At 33.7% G+C, this 15,939-nt stretch overlaps 2 protein-coding genes across 2 annotated transcripts; one reads left to right on the top strand and one right to left on the bottom strand.

Moving 5' to 3' along the window:
• The first annotated feature begins 588 nt into the window (after window positions 1-588).
• On the top strand, window positions 589-4,278 carry SDH4 (succinate dehydrogenase subunit 4). The gene is made up of 8 exons (XM_078998551.1): window positions 589-726; window positions 1,436-1,512; window positions 1,810-1,852; window positions 1,959-1,986; window positions 2,220-2,287; window positions 2,371-2,426; window positions 3,535-3,615; window positions 3,919-4,278. Exons 2-8 carry the CDS (start codon window positions 1,450-1,452, stop codon window positions 4,114-4,116), a joined length of 537 nt encoding a protein of 178 aa, XP_078854677.1. The 5' UTR covers window positions 589-726; window positions 1,436-1,449; the 3' UTR covers window positions 4,117-4,278.
• Window positions 4,279-5,265: 987 nt separating this feature from the next.
• On the bottom strand, window positions 5,266-10,166 carry ADT1 (arogenate dehydratase 1). The gene is made up of 11 exons (XM_078998546.1): window positions 9,726-10,166; window positions 9,005-9,072; window positions 8,770-8,862; window positions 8,157-8,357; window positions 7,797-7,877; window positions 7,287-7,382; window positions 7,051-7,128; window positions 6,849-6,938; window positions 6,681-6,748; window positions 5,939-6,020; window positions 5,266-5,515 (listed from the first exon to the last, which is right to left on the bottom strand). The coding sequence occupies exons 1-11, from the start codon at window positions 10,021-10,023 to the stop codon at window positions 5,459-5,461; spliced, it is 1,212 nt and encodes a 403-aa protein (XP_078854672.1). The 5' UTR covers window positions 10,024-10,166; the 3' UTR covers window positions 5,266-5,458.
• Window positions 10,167-15,939: the final 5,773 nt, after the last annotated feature.

Genomic DNA, 15,939 nt, shown 5'->3' with positions numbered 1-15,939 from the left:
ACCCAAATCTTTAAAATATTGAGAAATGAATAATACCTAGACCAAACGTTACAAAAAGAAAGAATGAACAAAATTTTGTAAATTGTTTCCGAAAGAGAGCCTCAGAAACAAATGGATAGTAACATGATGATACTAATGATGGACACATCGAACATGACCAAAGAGGAGCTTGAAGTTGTTATGACGATGAAAGCCGACATAAAAAAACATTATGTTAAGTAGGTTTAAGATTGTAGGTTTTAATTGTATTTTTTTTTTTTTTTTAAGTTTGTAGGTTTAAAGTTTCTAGTTTTTTTTGAGTGTTTAAGATTTCTTTTTAATGTCATTTTATGTTTTTTTTTAATTTAATGCAACGTTATGTTATTTTTTTTATTTTGAAGTAATGAAATTTTATACTTTTTTATTTATTTAAAATAGAGTTCAATTATTAAAAAAAAGTGTGGTACTACTTCTATTTTATGGTAATGTGTGGCAATGTGGTAAAAATAGAGGAAATGCTGCAAGAATGACATTTATGTTTGGTAAAGAGGTAAAAATCTCTGAACCATTTATTACCCTCTGTCCGAATCAGCGATTTGAGCAACTCTGAACAGGCTATTTTTTTCTTCTAATTCTCACTTCTTCGACACCCAAGCAGATCAGCACCCACATTCGTCGGCTTCAACCATCGCAATCGATTGCAAGCAAATCGTCACCCGCCTTCCTTCTGCGACACCAAGCTAATCGGTACGCTATTTTTCTTTGCGTTTCTCCTCGCTAATCCTTTTTCTTTCTCGGTATTCCTTCTTCGACTACAAGCAAATCGGTATGTTTTTTTTTCTTTGCTGTTCAGATTAGACGAACATTCTTGATTTCTCTTTTTCTGTAGTCTTAATTTCTCTATTTTCGGTAGTTCACTGTGAATCGGATATCGAATCTGGTCTTGATACATATTGTCCTAAAGATCATTCTAGGGTAACTATATTTTGTCAAAAAAAAAATCCTCATTTCGTATTTGTTGTTTCTACAGCTCCGTAGCTCTTTTTGATTGCATAAATCATACTAAAAAGTTCATTTGATCATCAATCGTAACTAATACCCGATTAGGATAATCTAGACTGCTGATGTTTCAAACCCCAAATCGGTACATTCAAAATACAAAATTGATCTGATATAATTGCTTCGTATTGTTTTAAAACACTTTTCTGAAAGATTTGTTATAAGTTTTAGTTTGATTTTCATCTTTTGTAACAAAAAGCTTGGAATCACCTAAGTTTTAAAGTCCAAAAACAAATCATTGATTGTTCCAAGTTGAATTCCTGTTTTTCTAGGCAGCCATAACTTCTATTTGGTTTTGATTCTCTTTTCTTCTGTTTGGGAGGGGAGTTAATTTTGAGAACTTATACCCACATAACATTTTGGCTTATATTGATGCTGCATGCTTCATATTATGTAGGGAAGATTATAAGGATGATGAGTGGAGCTATCAGGCGGAAGGCTTTGTCTCTGTGCTCATCTGCAGTTGCAAATAATGTATGTATACTTACATAATATTTTAGCTTACATATGCTTTATACCCTTTTTAGTCTTTGATTTGGTTAAAGGGAGACATGATTATTAAAACTAATGATGAAGAACTATATATTTAAATCTAAGGGACTATACTATGTCACTAAATTTCACAAGAATGGAACAAAAGAGCATTGCTATTTCTTGTATTCATCCATCTTGTTAGAGCTAAATTTAGTTTTAGTTTTAGAGTTTGTATGCCATTAAAATCTTTCCTATGAGATTACTTGTTGCTATATATATATTTTGCAATTGTGGTAGGCATTTGGAAGAGGATCAAAACTAGTACCTGAAATTCATCAAGGTATGCATGCATTCTCCTACATAAGAGTGTCTTTGTTTTCCTACTGAAAAAATCACAAATTTTTTTAACTTAATCACTAAATGATGTATGTCTTACACTATTACAGGTGCTCCTGTTTATTCAAAAGCCTTAAGGTAAAATAAACACTCTTTTTTCTCTAGGCTGCTAAATGCAAGAAATAGCAATTGCACTTTTGAATTTTTTTTTTTACATCATTGGCTAAAAGCAAGAAATGTTAATGCCTTTTTCATTATGTTAAATATGCAATTTCATTGCTATTTCTTGCATTTAGGTATTCATTGTTCATTAATCTTGTTGAATTAACACTAAAACCTAACATTTCTTTACAACAATTTGTGTGGAACAGGGATGTATCATTGTTTAAAACCGAATTTTTAACCCCAAAATGGGTTAGATCTTTTTCTTCACACAGTGGTATGCTTCTTTGATTGTGTCAACAATTTTGATTATAATGCTCCATGCAATTCTTTATATATTTTCATTCATATTGCAAACAGGGCCCACAGTTTGTGGTGATATCAGCGAACCAATTGCCCAAATTCAAACAGATAAGGTATCTAACATTGCTATATGAAAAAGAATAGCAAATGTACTTCCATTTGATGTGTTTATTTTAGCATGTTACTTTCATTACTTCATATAATAGGCTAATAGTATTGTAGTTAGAAAATATACCTTGTTATAGCAATATTATTCTCTAAATACTAAAGCTTTTTTCACTGCTACAATTGAGTAGATTTTTTGTTAAGTATAAGGCTATAATGGGTTGATGTTTCAAAGCACAATGCCTTAATTAGGAAAAAAATGCTATAATAGGAAGAATTAGAAGTAGGATGCATAACCACACACCTAAATGAAATCAAACTGATCAATAAAGACAAAAATGTTATTTTCTCAAGAGTAAATTACACGAATGGTCCCTATGGTTTAGGGTAGTTTGTGCGTTTGGTCCCTAACTTATTTTTTTAACTTAGAAGGTCGCTACTGTTTCTTTTTGTTACGCGTTTGGTCCCTATCTTACCTAAAAAGACTATTTTGCCCTTGATTTTTTAATTTATTTAAATAAGCACACATCCCAACCCTACCCCCTTACCTTACCTTACCTTACCTAATCTACCATTTTTCCCTATTTAAATAATAGTTTTTTTTAGGTAAGATAGGGATCAAGCGCGTAACAAAAACAAACAGTAGGGACCTTCCGAGTTAAAAGAATAAGCTAGGGACCAAATGTGCAAATTACCCCAAACCATAGGGACCATTTATGTAATTTACTCTTTTCTCAAAATAAACTTTAATCAATGCAAGATATACCACTAAAAAAGTATATATATATATATATATATATATATATATATATATATATATATATATATATATATACTTTTTTCTTGAAATATATTGTATATATTCAAGAATTAGTAAAGAAATTATATTTTACTTGAAAAAATTGCTTACAAAAACAAAAAATAAAATTGATCAACGTACTATGAAATTTAACAATAGAAATCGTAAATAAAAAAAATATATTTTTAGTTACGTTTTGAACTAATAATAAAACAATTAGTTTAATTAAAGTTGGAAATTAAAAGAAAAAAAAAGAACTTTATTGTTATTTAACACTATAAATAAAAAGTAAATTTATAATTGTAAATCCTACACAGGTAATGGCACACAAGGGCCCTGGTTATTTTACTGCATCTGGTGCTGTGGTTGGAAGTGCTTCCATTGTAAATGCTCCACAGGTAAACCACTTAAATCCTTTTGTTACCATTTAAAATATCATCTCATCAAATTACTGTAATTTAAAATTATATCAATAAAAGTAAATTTCTTACTCCTTCCATTGAATTCCAATGATTTGATGTGTACATGGTTTTAGGAAGCGTTTTATAGAGAAAAGGACAAACATACTTTCACCATTTTATTGATTTTACTCGTTTAACTATTTTCTGTAGTGGTTGATGTCAAGCCTAAAGTAAAATGACTATTTTGCCCCCCGTATCTTCATCTTTCATTTTATTTTAGAGTTTTTTGTTTTTTTTTAGGCGGCTAAACTAGGGTTGGGTTCAACAGCGACTTCAACTTTCCTACCAAATCTTGCTCTGTTTTGGCATATAAACAATGGAATTGAAGAGATTTTGGCAGATTATGTTCACCATGAGATGACTCGCAGCTTAGTCTTGGTCTTAATGAGGCTCTTCCTTATAGTTGCAGCCAAAGATGTTTTCGTCGCCACAAACTGATACATTTCATATGGCTGTCACTTTGTTTTTGGAAAAAAAAAACCCGAATAAAGATTGGTCCTAGAAGTTAGGGAATCTTGGGCTACTATCATCTATTTAGTTCATGGAATGTTTTTGATTGCTTTTGTTGTTCATTTCAAGCTTTGCTTTTAGTTTTTCTAATGCTTTCTTTCTCTTTGGCTGTGTTTGTGTTTGTGTTTGTTACATGAATAAGGACTGGGAGAGGGTATTTATGTCTTTTGCACAAACGGGTGAGAGATTGTGAGTATTTTTTTTGTCTCTTCTTTTTGGCTAGACAAAAGAAAAAGTTGCAATTTTGAACACAGACACAGATTCTAGTTTCAGTTTCGTACACTTTTTGCATTGTGTCATTTGTCACGTGTGTTGTGTCGTGTCGTTGATTGAGACCCCAAAGTCAGAATACATTTGCTTTTGTTGTTTATATTTCAATTTTAAACTAATCAAAGACCCCAACTTCTCGAATTAAGGGAACCCTATTTTGTTTTCTAGTTTGTAATCCTCTCATTGAGTAAACACTTTTTTTAATGGATTTAATAGAGATTTGATATAATCACATAAGCTATACAAATGAATTATACACTTGAAATAGAGAAAACAAAGTCATGGAAATCAAATTGTTCTCATTAGCTCCAATCCATATACAAAATTATTTTCACTTTTAATCTGTATGGTCATTTCCTTGGATATTAATATCAAATCTATAAGTGTAAAAATATTAAAACCTTGAAATCTGAGAGTGTTCCTTGGCTTTTAAGGATTTTTTTTGTGTAGATGTTTTACTCTGTTTGACATGCATTAGACTAAGGTTAACACTACGATCAATAAGATAAAAATTGCAATTCCTTGTTGCACTCAAGAGTGTTGTTGGTTACATGGGGAAAAAACTTAATCTTGATCTCTTCTGTCCGCAAAAGACATAAATGCCCTCCTCATCCATGTGCATCCAATACTATCCTTAACCGCAAATAATAATAATAATAATAATAATAATAATAATAATAATAACAAATCAAAGATTTGGAACCAAATTTATTGTTTTTCAAAGAATCCAAAGTCACAAAACTTTGCATGAGATCTTTATCACAACCACTATCCAACAATTCCCTCCACAAAATACACGAAACAAAACAAAAAAAAAATGGTTTCCAAATTTACTTTGCTGTGCAATGACCAACTAAAATGCATACAACACGAGAAAAAAAAAACGAATAAAAGAAAGGATTTATGTGATGGTCTTCTCTTCAAATATAGTTGATAACGTACAGCTGTCAAACTGATGTAGTACAAGGCGTACAAAAAGGTTTAGGGTTTAAGCCATGATCTATAGAGCTGTATCCATTGGGTAGCACCCAAGAACACGAATAAACCTTGCAAATTCCTGCAATAATCATCATTCAAAAAGATGTAAAACAAAATTCAATATTAAATGCAAAAAATAGCAAATATACTTTCATTTGTTTGTGTATTATAAGATCTTACTTTCGATTGTTTCTAGTACAACATTGTATTTTAGAAATCCAACCAACTATAGCATCGTAATTTAATTTTTTTCTTTCTAAGAACATCCTAGTACGAAAAATCAACCCAATTATAGCACTGAAAATTATTTTGCAATGGAGGACATTGCTAATAATTCGGTTGGTTTTTCAAGGGGATAATGATTAATTTTCACATATATGTTGTAATGATTACTAATCAGCACATATGCAAACTTGATTAGAATCTTTCCCAAAAAGGAAAGTCACAATTTTTAATGATAATCTAAAATAGAAAGCATATGTTATGAAATACAAGATTGTACCTGTAGATGTCCAAGAGCATATTGGGCACGAGGCTCAGCCATTGAAGCTTCAAAGTCAATATAAAATAGATAATCAAAGTACCTATAAAAATCAAATGTCACATTTAATATCATATCCATATATAATATAATATATCATATGGAACAATTTTGTATATTCTAATCTCTTGGGCCACTGATATTGCCATATTCGTGTGTCACTCAATTTGCTTAGAATTAATGTTTCTGGATAAATGATGTTTATAAAAAATAGTCAATAAAACAACGACCTACTTGTGGAAATGAGAGGACATAAATAAACGAGGGCATATCTGTAAAAAAGTTGGAAGTTAATGTGAAAACCTCTTTCCCTAACTTTCATTGTTAATTTGCTTTTTTCTGCATTAAGTAAATAAACATCCATATATAGTTGGAAATTATGGTTTTTTAGATGACATGGGTTTCTTATGATTAGAATATTAGATATTATGTTGAATTTAAGTTATTAGTTCTGGTATGATTAAAAAATATTGTATTTGTATCAGCATTGAGCCTTCACATCAAACACTTTTTATATAACTATTTCATATAACCACTCATTTTTTATTCAACATCATTTGCATAAAAAAAAAGGTGATATGGTCAATTCTTCCCCATGTCATATGTGAACTCTGATGAATTTGCAAAATTTAGGATGTTCATTTTCAATCCTAGTAAATATAAATATAAATATAAATATAAATATAAATATAATTGCACTCACGTTGCACTCCCTTTGTTGCTATCATCAACAATCCTAAGTGGACGCTTCCTTTGAGGCCTGCTTTCAATCTTGAAACAAATTTCGAGGCAAAAAAAATATTAATAAAATATGCTTTTTTATAATCAACAAAAATATTAAATAAAAGGATGAAGAAAATAAATAACTTACTTTTGATAAGTTGATCTCCCTTAGAGCAAACACAGCTAAAGCCTTGAACAAGACCCCTGGGCCTTCTTCTAATGTAAACACAATGCTCGTCTGCAAAATTGAAGAGATAAAATAAAATTTGAATAATGTTTCGGGTAGTTTATATATGATTTGATAATTTGATTTAAAATATAATAAAATAAATTATCTTTTTTTTTATTACCTTATGGGGCTTGTCAAATCCTGGGATTATAGGTTCTCTTGCTAGTATTAGAAAACGAGTTATGTTATCTAAATCATCCTGGACATTCAATATAACAATGAGTTATGAACTTTTTTTTTTTTTTAATGTTATCAATACATAAATTAATTTAAAAACTTTTACGGGGGTATAATGACCGAAATGCCCTTGTATTTATCTACATGTTTACAAATATAACATTAATAACTAGGTGACACCTGGATTGTTTGTGCTAGAATATCAAGCCCATAAATTTCTGCAGCTCGAGAACTTGCAACTGCTCCAGTGTCTCGTATGCCTTCTGAGGCTACAATCTAAAAAAAAAAACAAAAAAACTTAACATAAATTTTAAACAAAGAAAAAAACAAAATATTAAAAGTTTAAACACAAGAAAAAGCAACATAGTTTCATTTATTTGTTTATTATTGCACCCTACTTCATTCCTTTCTATTACAATATTGTATACTAACAATTCTTTTTTCTTTTTTTTTTTTTTGTTACAAAGACATTGTAGTTTAAAAAATCCACTTAATTATAGCATTACACTTTCAACTTTTTTTTTCTTATTAGGACATTACATTTACAAAAAATGTATCCAATAATAGCTGTAAAACTTGCCTTATATTTAGATGACATATTGACATGGTATAAAAACAAATCAATGAAAGTACATTTGGTATTTCTTGCATATGATCATGTTTTATGTAACATAGAAATTAAAAGGTTACCTGAGCTGCAAGAGCAGTATCTTCTGCATTAACTCTCACAACGCCTAACTTGTTAAGTGCAATCTCACATTGATCAAGTGCCTGTATCATCATTCATCAACATACATAATAAATGCCAACATTTTTTGTGGGTGTAGGAGGGTATTTTAGACCTTTGACTCATAGTTGACGAAATAAAATCTTTATTAGTTCTACCACAATGTATTAAGTAAAACATGTACTCTTCTCCTACACAAAGACTGTTTCTTCTTCGGACCGAATAAACCGTCCAAACATGGCTAAATGACCAATTTACCCTTACACTACAACAAACAAATTTGATAAAGAGAAAAAGCACCAAAAGATTTCAAAAAAAAAAACCTGTGGGTGGCTTAAAACACGCTTTAATTCCTCCTTTCTTACACCAGGCATACCCAAGAGGCAATGATTAACAATCAACTGCACTTCACCAACAATATGAAGCCGATGACGAAGGAGTAAATCGTAATTTCTATGAATACTTCCCCCTACAGAATTCTCAATTGGGAGCACTGCTTTATCCACCAACCATAACTCAACTGCCTGAAATTTAAAAAAAAAAAAAATACATTAAAACTTTTGTTAACAGAGGTTAAATGTGTATTTATCCAGCAAAGTTTCATCTTTTCCCAATTTAGCAACAAAGTGTTTTTATTTTTTAATACAAAGTATGTAATCGCATTTCATTTTTTGATGAAACATTGTTGTGTAAATATGATAAAAAAAAAAGTAAAATCCCGATCACAATGTTGCATATTTTTTCGGTCCACCTAGAAAAAAAAAATCAAAGTACAATGTCTTAATAAGAAAAATTTAAGCTATATAATAAACAAATTAATGAAAATATGTAGCTGTTCAAAATATATATATATATATATATATATATATATATATATATATATATTGGCATTTATTATTAAATTTCAGAGAAAAGGAGAAAAAAAAAAGGTGAAACCTTGAATACGGATTCAAATTGGTCACATGGGACTGTTTCACATTTTGGGTAGGCTTTAAGAGCAGCAGCCTCACTGTATGCACCCGGCAAACCCTATTGTAACACAAAAGACATATATATATATATATATATATATATATATATATATATATATATTACAACAAAAACACCATTTATTTAATATTGAATAATAATAATAATAATATACTATTATTATTATTATTATTCTTATTACCTGATAAGCAACTCGTACTTTTGACCCATCATTACCAGAAGAGACAAGATCTGTGGCCGATAAAGGTTCTGCAATTTGTACATTCGTGACATAATTGGGTAGATGTTTCAGAATATAATGTTGCAATAAGAAAAAAAAATTGGAATATAAGGCTATAATCAAGTAGATTTACATGATACAATTACTTAATAAGAGAAAAAAGAAAGTACAATTACATAAATAACTGAACAGTGTATTACTAATTCTTGCATTTAGTTTAAAAAAATTAAACACCATGTCTCGCTTTTTTATGCAAGAGAATAATAAGTTGTAATTGCTACATCACAACAGTCGATTAATACAATTCTATGCAACTTCACATCAAAAAGATACTGTAGCCAACTTCACATCAATATTAATTCATTAAAAGTGAATTAACTTTCTGAACAAGCGTAATACGACCAGTAGTTTTCTTGAAAAGTTCAGATTCCATATCAATTTTATAAGATTAAATGTAACATTAAAGTAAAGATGGTAGCTTTTTGTCGATTTGATGAATGGATTATAAAATTAACAAGAAAAACCCAGCACAAATTACCAACAGTCTTTAGATAAATTTCTATATAAACCGAATTTGATTGAGCTAAATTGGGGATAACCAACTAAAAATCCAAAATTTCCTGAGCAAAAAACCTAAAGTTACAACCACAAAACGCAATCTTTGAAATGCAAATTAACTTACTTGGCAAAGAATTCAAATCTTTATGAAATCCTGAGGATTCCGTGATCTGGGTCTCTTCAATTCCCCCATCTGTTGAATTCGAACCTAAATCAGATGGACTCAAAGTCTTCTCACCTTCAACATGTGTTTGTGCCCTATCGGGTTCGGCCAGTTTCAAACCCAAACACTCCCATTTCCTCAATTTTGCAACATTAACCCTATAAGAACTAAAAAGGGGAATTCTTTTCTTGTTTTGAACGAAATCACAGAGACCCAATTCAGAAAACGAAACACAGATTGGTACAGCCTTTAAAGCCATTTCTTTTTGTACCAATCTTTAAGATTTTCGACAATGTTGTAAATTTGAAGTCTCATTTTCACAGAGGTTGCTTTGTGAAACCTGAGGCCTGTTTCAACGACATTATCAATAAGGGAAATCGTTTTCTGTTTTTGTGATGGTTTTGTCTGCAATACCCTCTTGCGCTGGAGCCTACAACTGGGGTTCTACCAGAAATTACAGTATATATATGTGAAAGAGAGAAAGGGGTGTCGGATAAACTTAAAACTTGGACCCCCGGGTGGGGTGGGGGAGTAGGTGAGCAGGAGACTGGAGAGAGAGAAATTGCGTGTATGCACGTATTATTGAATTTAGAGTAAATTATATAAATGGTCTCTTGTTTTTTCATAGATTTGCACTCTGAGTTCAGCTTTCAAAAATTTGGCATTGATACTCTTTAAGTTTCAGTTTCTTACTAGCACCGTTAGATAAAATCTGTTAAATGGTGTCAAATGACCAATTTACTCATGTTTTGTCTTTAGGACGTCTTCATTTTATAATATATTCCACTTTAAGAGTATTGGGTGTGGGCAACGGGATATAACATCAAATTGGTACCATCTCATCCATAACACCACCATAACACCAAGGGGGAAATGGTGTTCCAGATGGTATATCATGTTAAGAGGTAGAGAGAGAAAATAGAGAAAATTATTTGATTGGTTGATGAATGAGATAACCAATCATTTTTCTTGTTTTATCTCGTCCTCGTTACCACAAGATCCACTATAACAAGATTCAACAAGTTGGGGGGGGGGGGGGGGGGGGGGGGCGGTGTTCCCCTCGTCATGACACCGTTGAGGCATGCCACATCAGCATGTTGCTTCTCGTTTTTGACCCATACCGCATGCTCTAAATATTGAGGTCACACCTCTAACCCTACACCACTCTCTTATCATTCCTCTTCAACTCTAGTATTGTACCATGACCATCCCTCCCCCTTACGATAGGGGTGTCAATTTATGACACGATACGACAAAAATACACGAAAAGAAACAAAATTGGGACGAAATCAAGATTTGAATTCGTGTTCGTGTCAAGTTTAAAAAACACGATTTCGTGTCGTGTCGTGTTCGTATTTACAAATCCACACGAAATTGACACGATTGAGCATGTGTTTGTCGTGTTTGTCGTTTTTATCGTGTTATATATGATTAAATATGAATTAAATAAACTAATAGTTATGTAGTATTATCTTTGTCGTGTCGTGTCGTGTTGTCGTTTTTTTATTTGATTCGTTTTCGTGTTAGTGAAAAAAAACACGACATTGTGTCGTGTCGTGTTACACAAAACATTGTCGTGTCGTATCGTTTCAGACAAAAACACGACACGACTGCCCGATTTGACAACCCTACCTTACGATTTAGGTTGTCGATGAACTTTTCCTCATCTACACCATTCGTTCCACCAACGAAAGAAACCTAAAAACCTCAAAACAAAATTGCAAATACTCTCTATCGAAGACTTCTGATTACACTATGTATGTTTACCATCAGTGGTCCTCTTTATTGTTCCATATTTTGCCACCAAATGGAATTGTACTCCTTAAGATTAAAAATATTCAAAGAGAGTAAGGCCCCGTTTGATAGACATTTCTCCAAGTCCAAACAGATCTTTCTGGCTGAATGAGTCGGAAAATTGTTTGATTTGCAAAAAAATGGTCTTTCCCGGTAAGATATGTCTTTCCCATAAAGCCCTAAAATAATATCTCTTTGGTTGAATTCGCAGGAAAGACAATTATGCCCCAAACCTCACATCTTTCTTTCTTTTCTTAGAGCATAGGATTTAGGAGGACCATTTCGCATATAATGTTTCAATCAGAGCAACAAAGTAATATTGTCATTTTTCATCATTCAACAAAGTTAGTCAGATGTACAATCAAACAACATGGTTTCCCAGTAAACTTTCCCAGACAGTACTTTCCCAAACAACACTTTCCCAGACAACAACTATCAAACGAGGCCTAATATAGTTACTCCATAATTAAAAAGCAAGAATTGTAGAAAATCTATATAGTTGATGAATCTTTTTATTGAATAAGTGATATCCGACAATAGCTAGGAGTCATGTACATTGTTCCTTTCCATTTTTGAACCATTTTGTTAGACTAAGTTAATTAGTTTAGTTTAATACATTTTTTTATATTAGAGGGTACCTAATTGTATTTAGCTAATGGTATCTTTCAATATATATATATTAGGATCGTTGTAATCTTTAATGAATAATAAGAGATACACGGTTTAACTTGGTATCAGAGCCAAGTAAACCTAAAACGCTATTATCAGCCATCCCTCACGTCTGCAGTATTTGACACGACCTAAATCCTAATTGATGGTCAATCAAGAAGCTTCATGGCAACCATAGCGACCTTCACTACACAAGAGAAAAACTCTCATAACTCTCACAAGTTTGCTTTTACCCTCTCACCCACGAATTATGGGTATTGGAAGGCTATGATCGAACCTTTTCTTATCTCCAACAATCTGTTTGGTTATGTTGACGATACAATACTATGCCCAGAGCCCAAAGTCGGCACAGGAGATACAATTACAAACAACCCTAGTTACCCTTGTTGGATCTCTAACGATGCTCATGTTCGTATGATCATTATCTCCACCATATCAGAATCTTCCTTCCAACACGTCCAAGGTACTACCTCACGAGATCTCTGGTTACATTTAGAACGTGTTTATGCTCCAAACAACTCCTCCAGGGAGTACACTCTGAAAAATCAGTTGCTAAAAATTTCCATGAAAGGTGATGAAACTCCTCTTACCTATCTTGCACGTGCACAAGAATATGCTACTGCACTTGCCAACATTGGTGAGCATGTTAAAGACAAGGATCTGGTCCTTCTTGTTATATCCGGGCTACGTGAAGAATACAATGGACTCAAGTCCATCCTTCTAGCCCGTCACCCACCTATTACCTTCATCGAGTTGCATGATTTTCTTAGTGATCATGACTACATGATCAATAAAAACCTTGCTGTTGTCCCTGCTTCACAGCCACATGTATTTACTGCCTTAAAAGGAACACCATCAACCAACATTAGTAACCTTCAAAGCCAACTTCAATCTCTACATACTATGGCGTCCCAACTTGGTTTCCAACTTAACCCGATTGCCCCACAGAGTGCAACTCCTCAAGCGTTTTATGCTTCACGACCCACAAACAACTATCAAGGCAATCGTTGAGGTAACTCACGTGGAAATTTCCAAAATCGATCCCGTGATAACAACAATTTGAGCTCTACTAGGCAATTTGCTTGGGCCTCCACACAAAACACTGTGTTTGGTCATTGCAATCGATGTGGCATTGGCCATCTACCATCTCAGTGTCCAAATAATCAAGGTGCTGGCATCCCTACAAGATCGAACTTACAAGCCAATTTCGCCACTTCAAACACTACCTGGTTCCCTGATATAGGTGCAAACTCTCATACCACACCAGACTTGTCCAATCTTGACACTTCTGAGTTTTATCATGGTTCAGACTCTCTTCATGTTGGTGATGGTAATTCTCTCCCTATTATTCATATTGGATCTTCAAAAATTTATTCTTCCAATCAAACCTTTGATCTTTCTAATATCCTTCATGTTCCTAAAGCTAAGAAAAATCTCTTATCTGTCCAACAATTTTGTAATGACAACAATGTTTTCTTTGAGTTTCACTCTTCTTTCTTTGTTGTGAAGGACGAACTTACTCGCACCACTCTTCTCATTGGACCAAGTAATAATGGTCTCTACTCTCTAGCTGTGTCTTCCCAGTCTGAAGCCAATACCAAAGACCGCTCACACATCAATTAAAGCCTTTTCAAGTGTCTGGCATCACCGCCTTGGTCACCCATATGAACGAGTTTTTTAATACCGTTGTTTCTAGTTGTTCGCTTCCTGTTTCCACAAAACAATGTTTAGATTTATGTTCTTCTTGTGAATTAGGGAAATCTTCCAAACTTTCATTACCTAGTTCATCTTTTCGAAGTAATAACATTTTAGACTTAATTTATTATGATGTTTGGGGTCTTGCACCAACTTTAACTTTTGATGGTTGTCGTTTCTTTATGATTTGTGTTGATCATCACACTCGTTATATGTGGTTTTACCCGTTACCACATAAATCTGATGTTTTTCTAACCTTCATCAATTTTGTTAAAATGGTTGAACGATAATTCAATTCTAAAGTCAAAAGTGTTCAAACTGATTGGGGAGGGGAATTTCGCAATCTCTCTTCGTATTTCTCATCCCTTGGAATCATTCATCGTCGGTCATGCCCTCATACTAGCGAGCAAAATGGTTTTGTTGAGAGACGTCATCGTCATGTGGTTGAAACTGGTCTCACACTTCTTGCTCATGCCAATCTTCCCCAACTTTTTTGGCAATTTGCATTTGAGACAACAATATACCTTATAAATCGCCTACCATCTCGAACCTCATCAAACATATCACCTTATCAACATATATTCAATCGAAAGCCAGACTACACTTTTCTTCGGATTTTTGGTTGTGAGTGTTTTCCTCACCTATGCCCCTATAACAGACATAAAATGGATTTCCGTTCCACTCCTTGTACTTTTCTTGGTTATAGTCCACTTCACCATGGTTATCGGTGTCTTGACACCTCCACGGATCGAATCTACATTGCTCGCCATGTTCGATTCAATGAGCATGTCTTCCCGTTCAAAACACCAACTCCTACTACCTCTACACCTACCCCTACCTATGTTTTGTCTTTTCCATGCTATACGTCTAATACACCTGTTCCGATTTCTACCACTACTGTTGATGACACGATACCAACCACACCCGCTACCTCTCCTACCACCACTACTCCTGCAGCATCTCCGCCACAGACCCCAGACACTAGCTTTGCTGAGCCGCCTTCACCCCCAACTGCCACTCCACCTCCTGCTCCACGCCCTCGCCCCCTAACCTACAACCTAACCCCAAACCTACCTCCCCTTATAGCCCCTCGGCCTATCATGCTACTGCCTCTATTATTGAAACCACGTCTTTTTTGGTTGCTAGCAAGTCTCCAGAGTGGTGCAATGCCATGGCAGAGGAATACACTGCTCTCACCACAAACGTCACTTGGACTCTTTTTCCTCCAGTTCCTCATGCCAACATTATAGATTGCAAATGAGTTTATAAACTTAAGCGAGATCCAGAGGGCAATATTTCTCGCTACAAAACCCGACTTGTAGCCAAAGGTTTCAAACAACAGGCAGGTGTTGATTACAATGAAACCTTCAGTCCCGTAATTAAAGCTACCACAATCCGGGTTGTCCTTTCTCTTGCTGTGACTAACAAATGGTCTCTTCGGCAATTAGATGTTCAGAACGCCTTTTGCATGGTGATTTACATGAAACGGTCTACATTCGACAACCACAAGGATTTGTTGATCCTTCTAAACTAGACCATGTGTGTCTCCTTCACAAATCTTTATATGGCCTCAAGCAAGCTCCACGGGCTTGGTTTCAACATTTGTCTGCTGCGTTGCATTGTTTTGGTTTTTTGGGTTCCCGCACAGATCTGTCCTTATTTATTTAGAGGACAGGTCAAATTCTAATCTATATTCTTGTATACGTCGATGATATTATTATTACAGGTAATGATGATGCAATGATTGCTCACATCATTCATCAGTTGGGCTCCACTTTTGCCATTAAGGACCTTGGTCACTTACATTTCTTCTTGGGTATTGAAGTTGTTTCTCGTGATTCTGATCTCATTCTATCACAAAGGAAGTATATTTTGGACATCCTTCATCATTCGGGTTTCAAGGATTGCAAACCGGTGAGCTCTCCAATGACTACCTCTCAGGTCTTATCACTTGACGACGGTCCTCTTCTGCCGGATCCGACTATCTACAGACAATTGGTTGGAGCTCTTCAGTACG

Source organism: Lactuca serriola, chromosome 1, assembly GCF_051521515.1.
Source record: "Lactuca serriola cultivar US96UC23 chromosome 1, Lser_US96UC23_V15, whole genome shotgun sequence".
Lineage (NCBI taxonomy): Eukaryota > Viridiplantae > Streptophyta > Magnoliopsida > Asterales > Asteraceae > Lactuca > Lactuca serriola.
Note: the sequence above shows the minus strand (reverse complement) of the source record. Positions and strands in the feature narration are given on the sequence as shown.

Coding starts and splice junctions, on each gene's coding strand:
- SDH4 (XM_078998551.1), top strand. CDS start 1,450: ATGATGAGTGGAGCTATCAGGCGGAAGGCTTTGTCTCTGTGCTCATCT. Junction 1,513..1,809: donor CATCTGCAGTTGCAAATAAT/GTATGTATACTT, acceptor CAATTGTGGTAG/GCATTTGGAAGAGGATCAAA. Junction 2,427..3,534: donor CCCAAATTCAAACAGATAAG/GTATCTAACATT, acceptor AATCCTACACAG/GTAATGGCACACAAGGGCCC.
- ADT1 (XM_078998546.1), bottom strand. CDS start 10,023: ATGGCTTTAAAGGCTGTACCAATCTGTGTTTCGTTTTCTGAATTGGGT. Junction 7,878..8,156: donor GTGTTTTAAGCCACCCACAG/GTTTTTTTTTTT, acceptor ATGATGATACAG/GCACTTGATCAATGTGAGAT. Junction 7,383..7,796: donor ATACTGCTCTTGCAGCTCAG/GTAACCTTTTAA, acceptor TTTTTTTTTTAG/ATTGTAGCCTCAGAAGGCAT.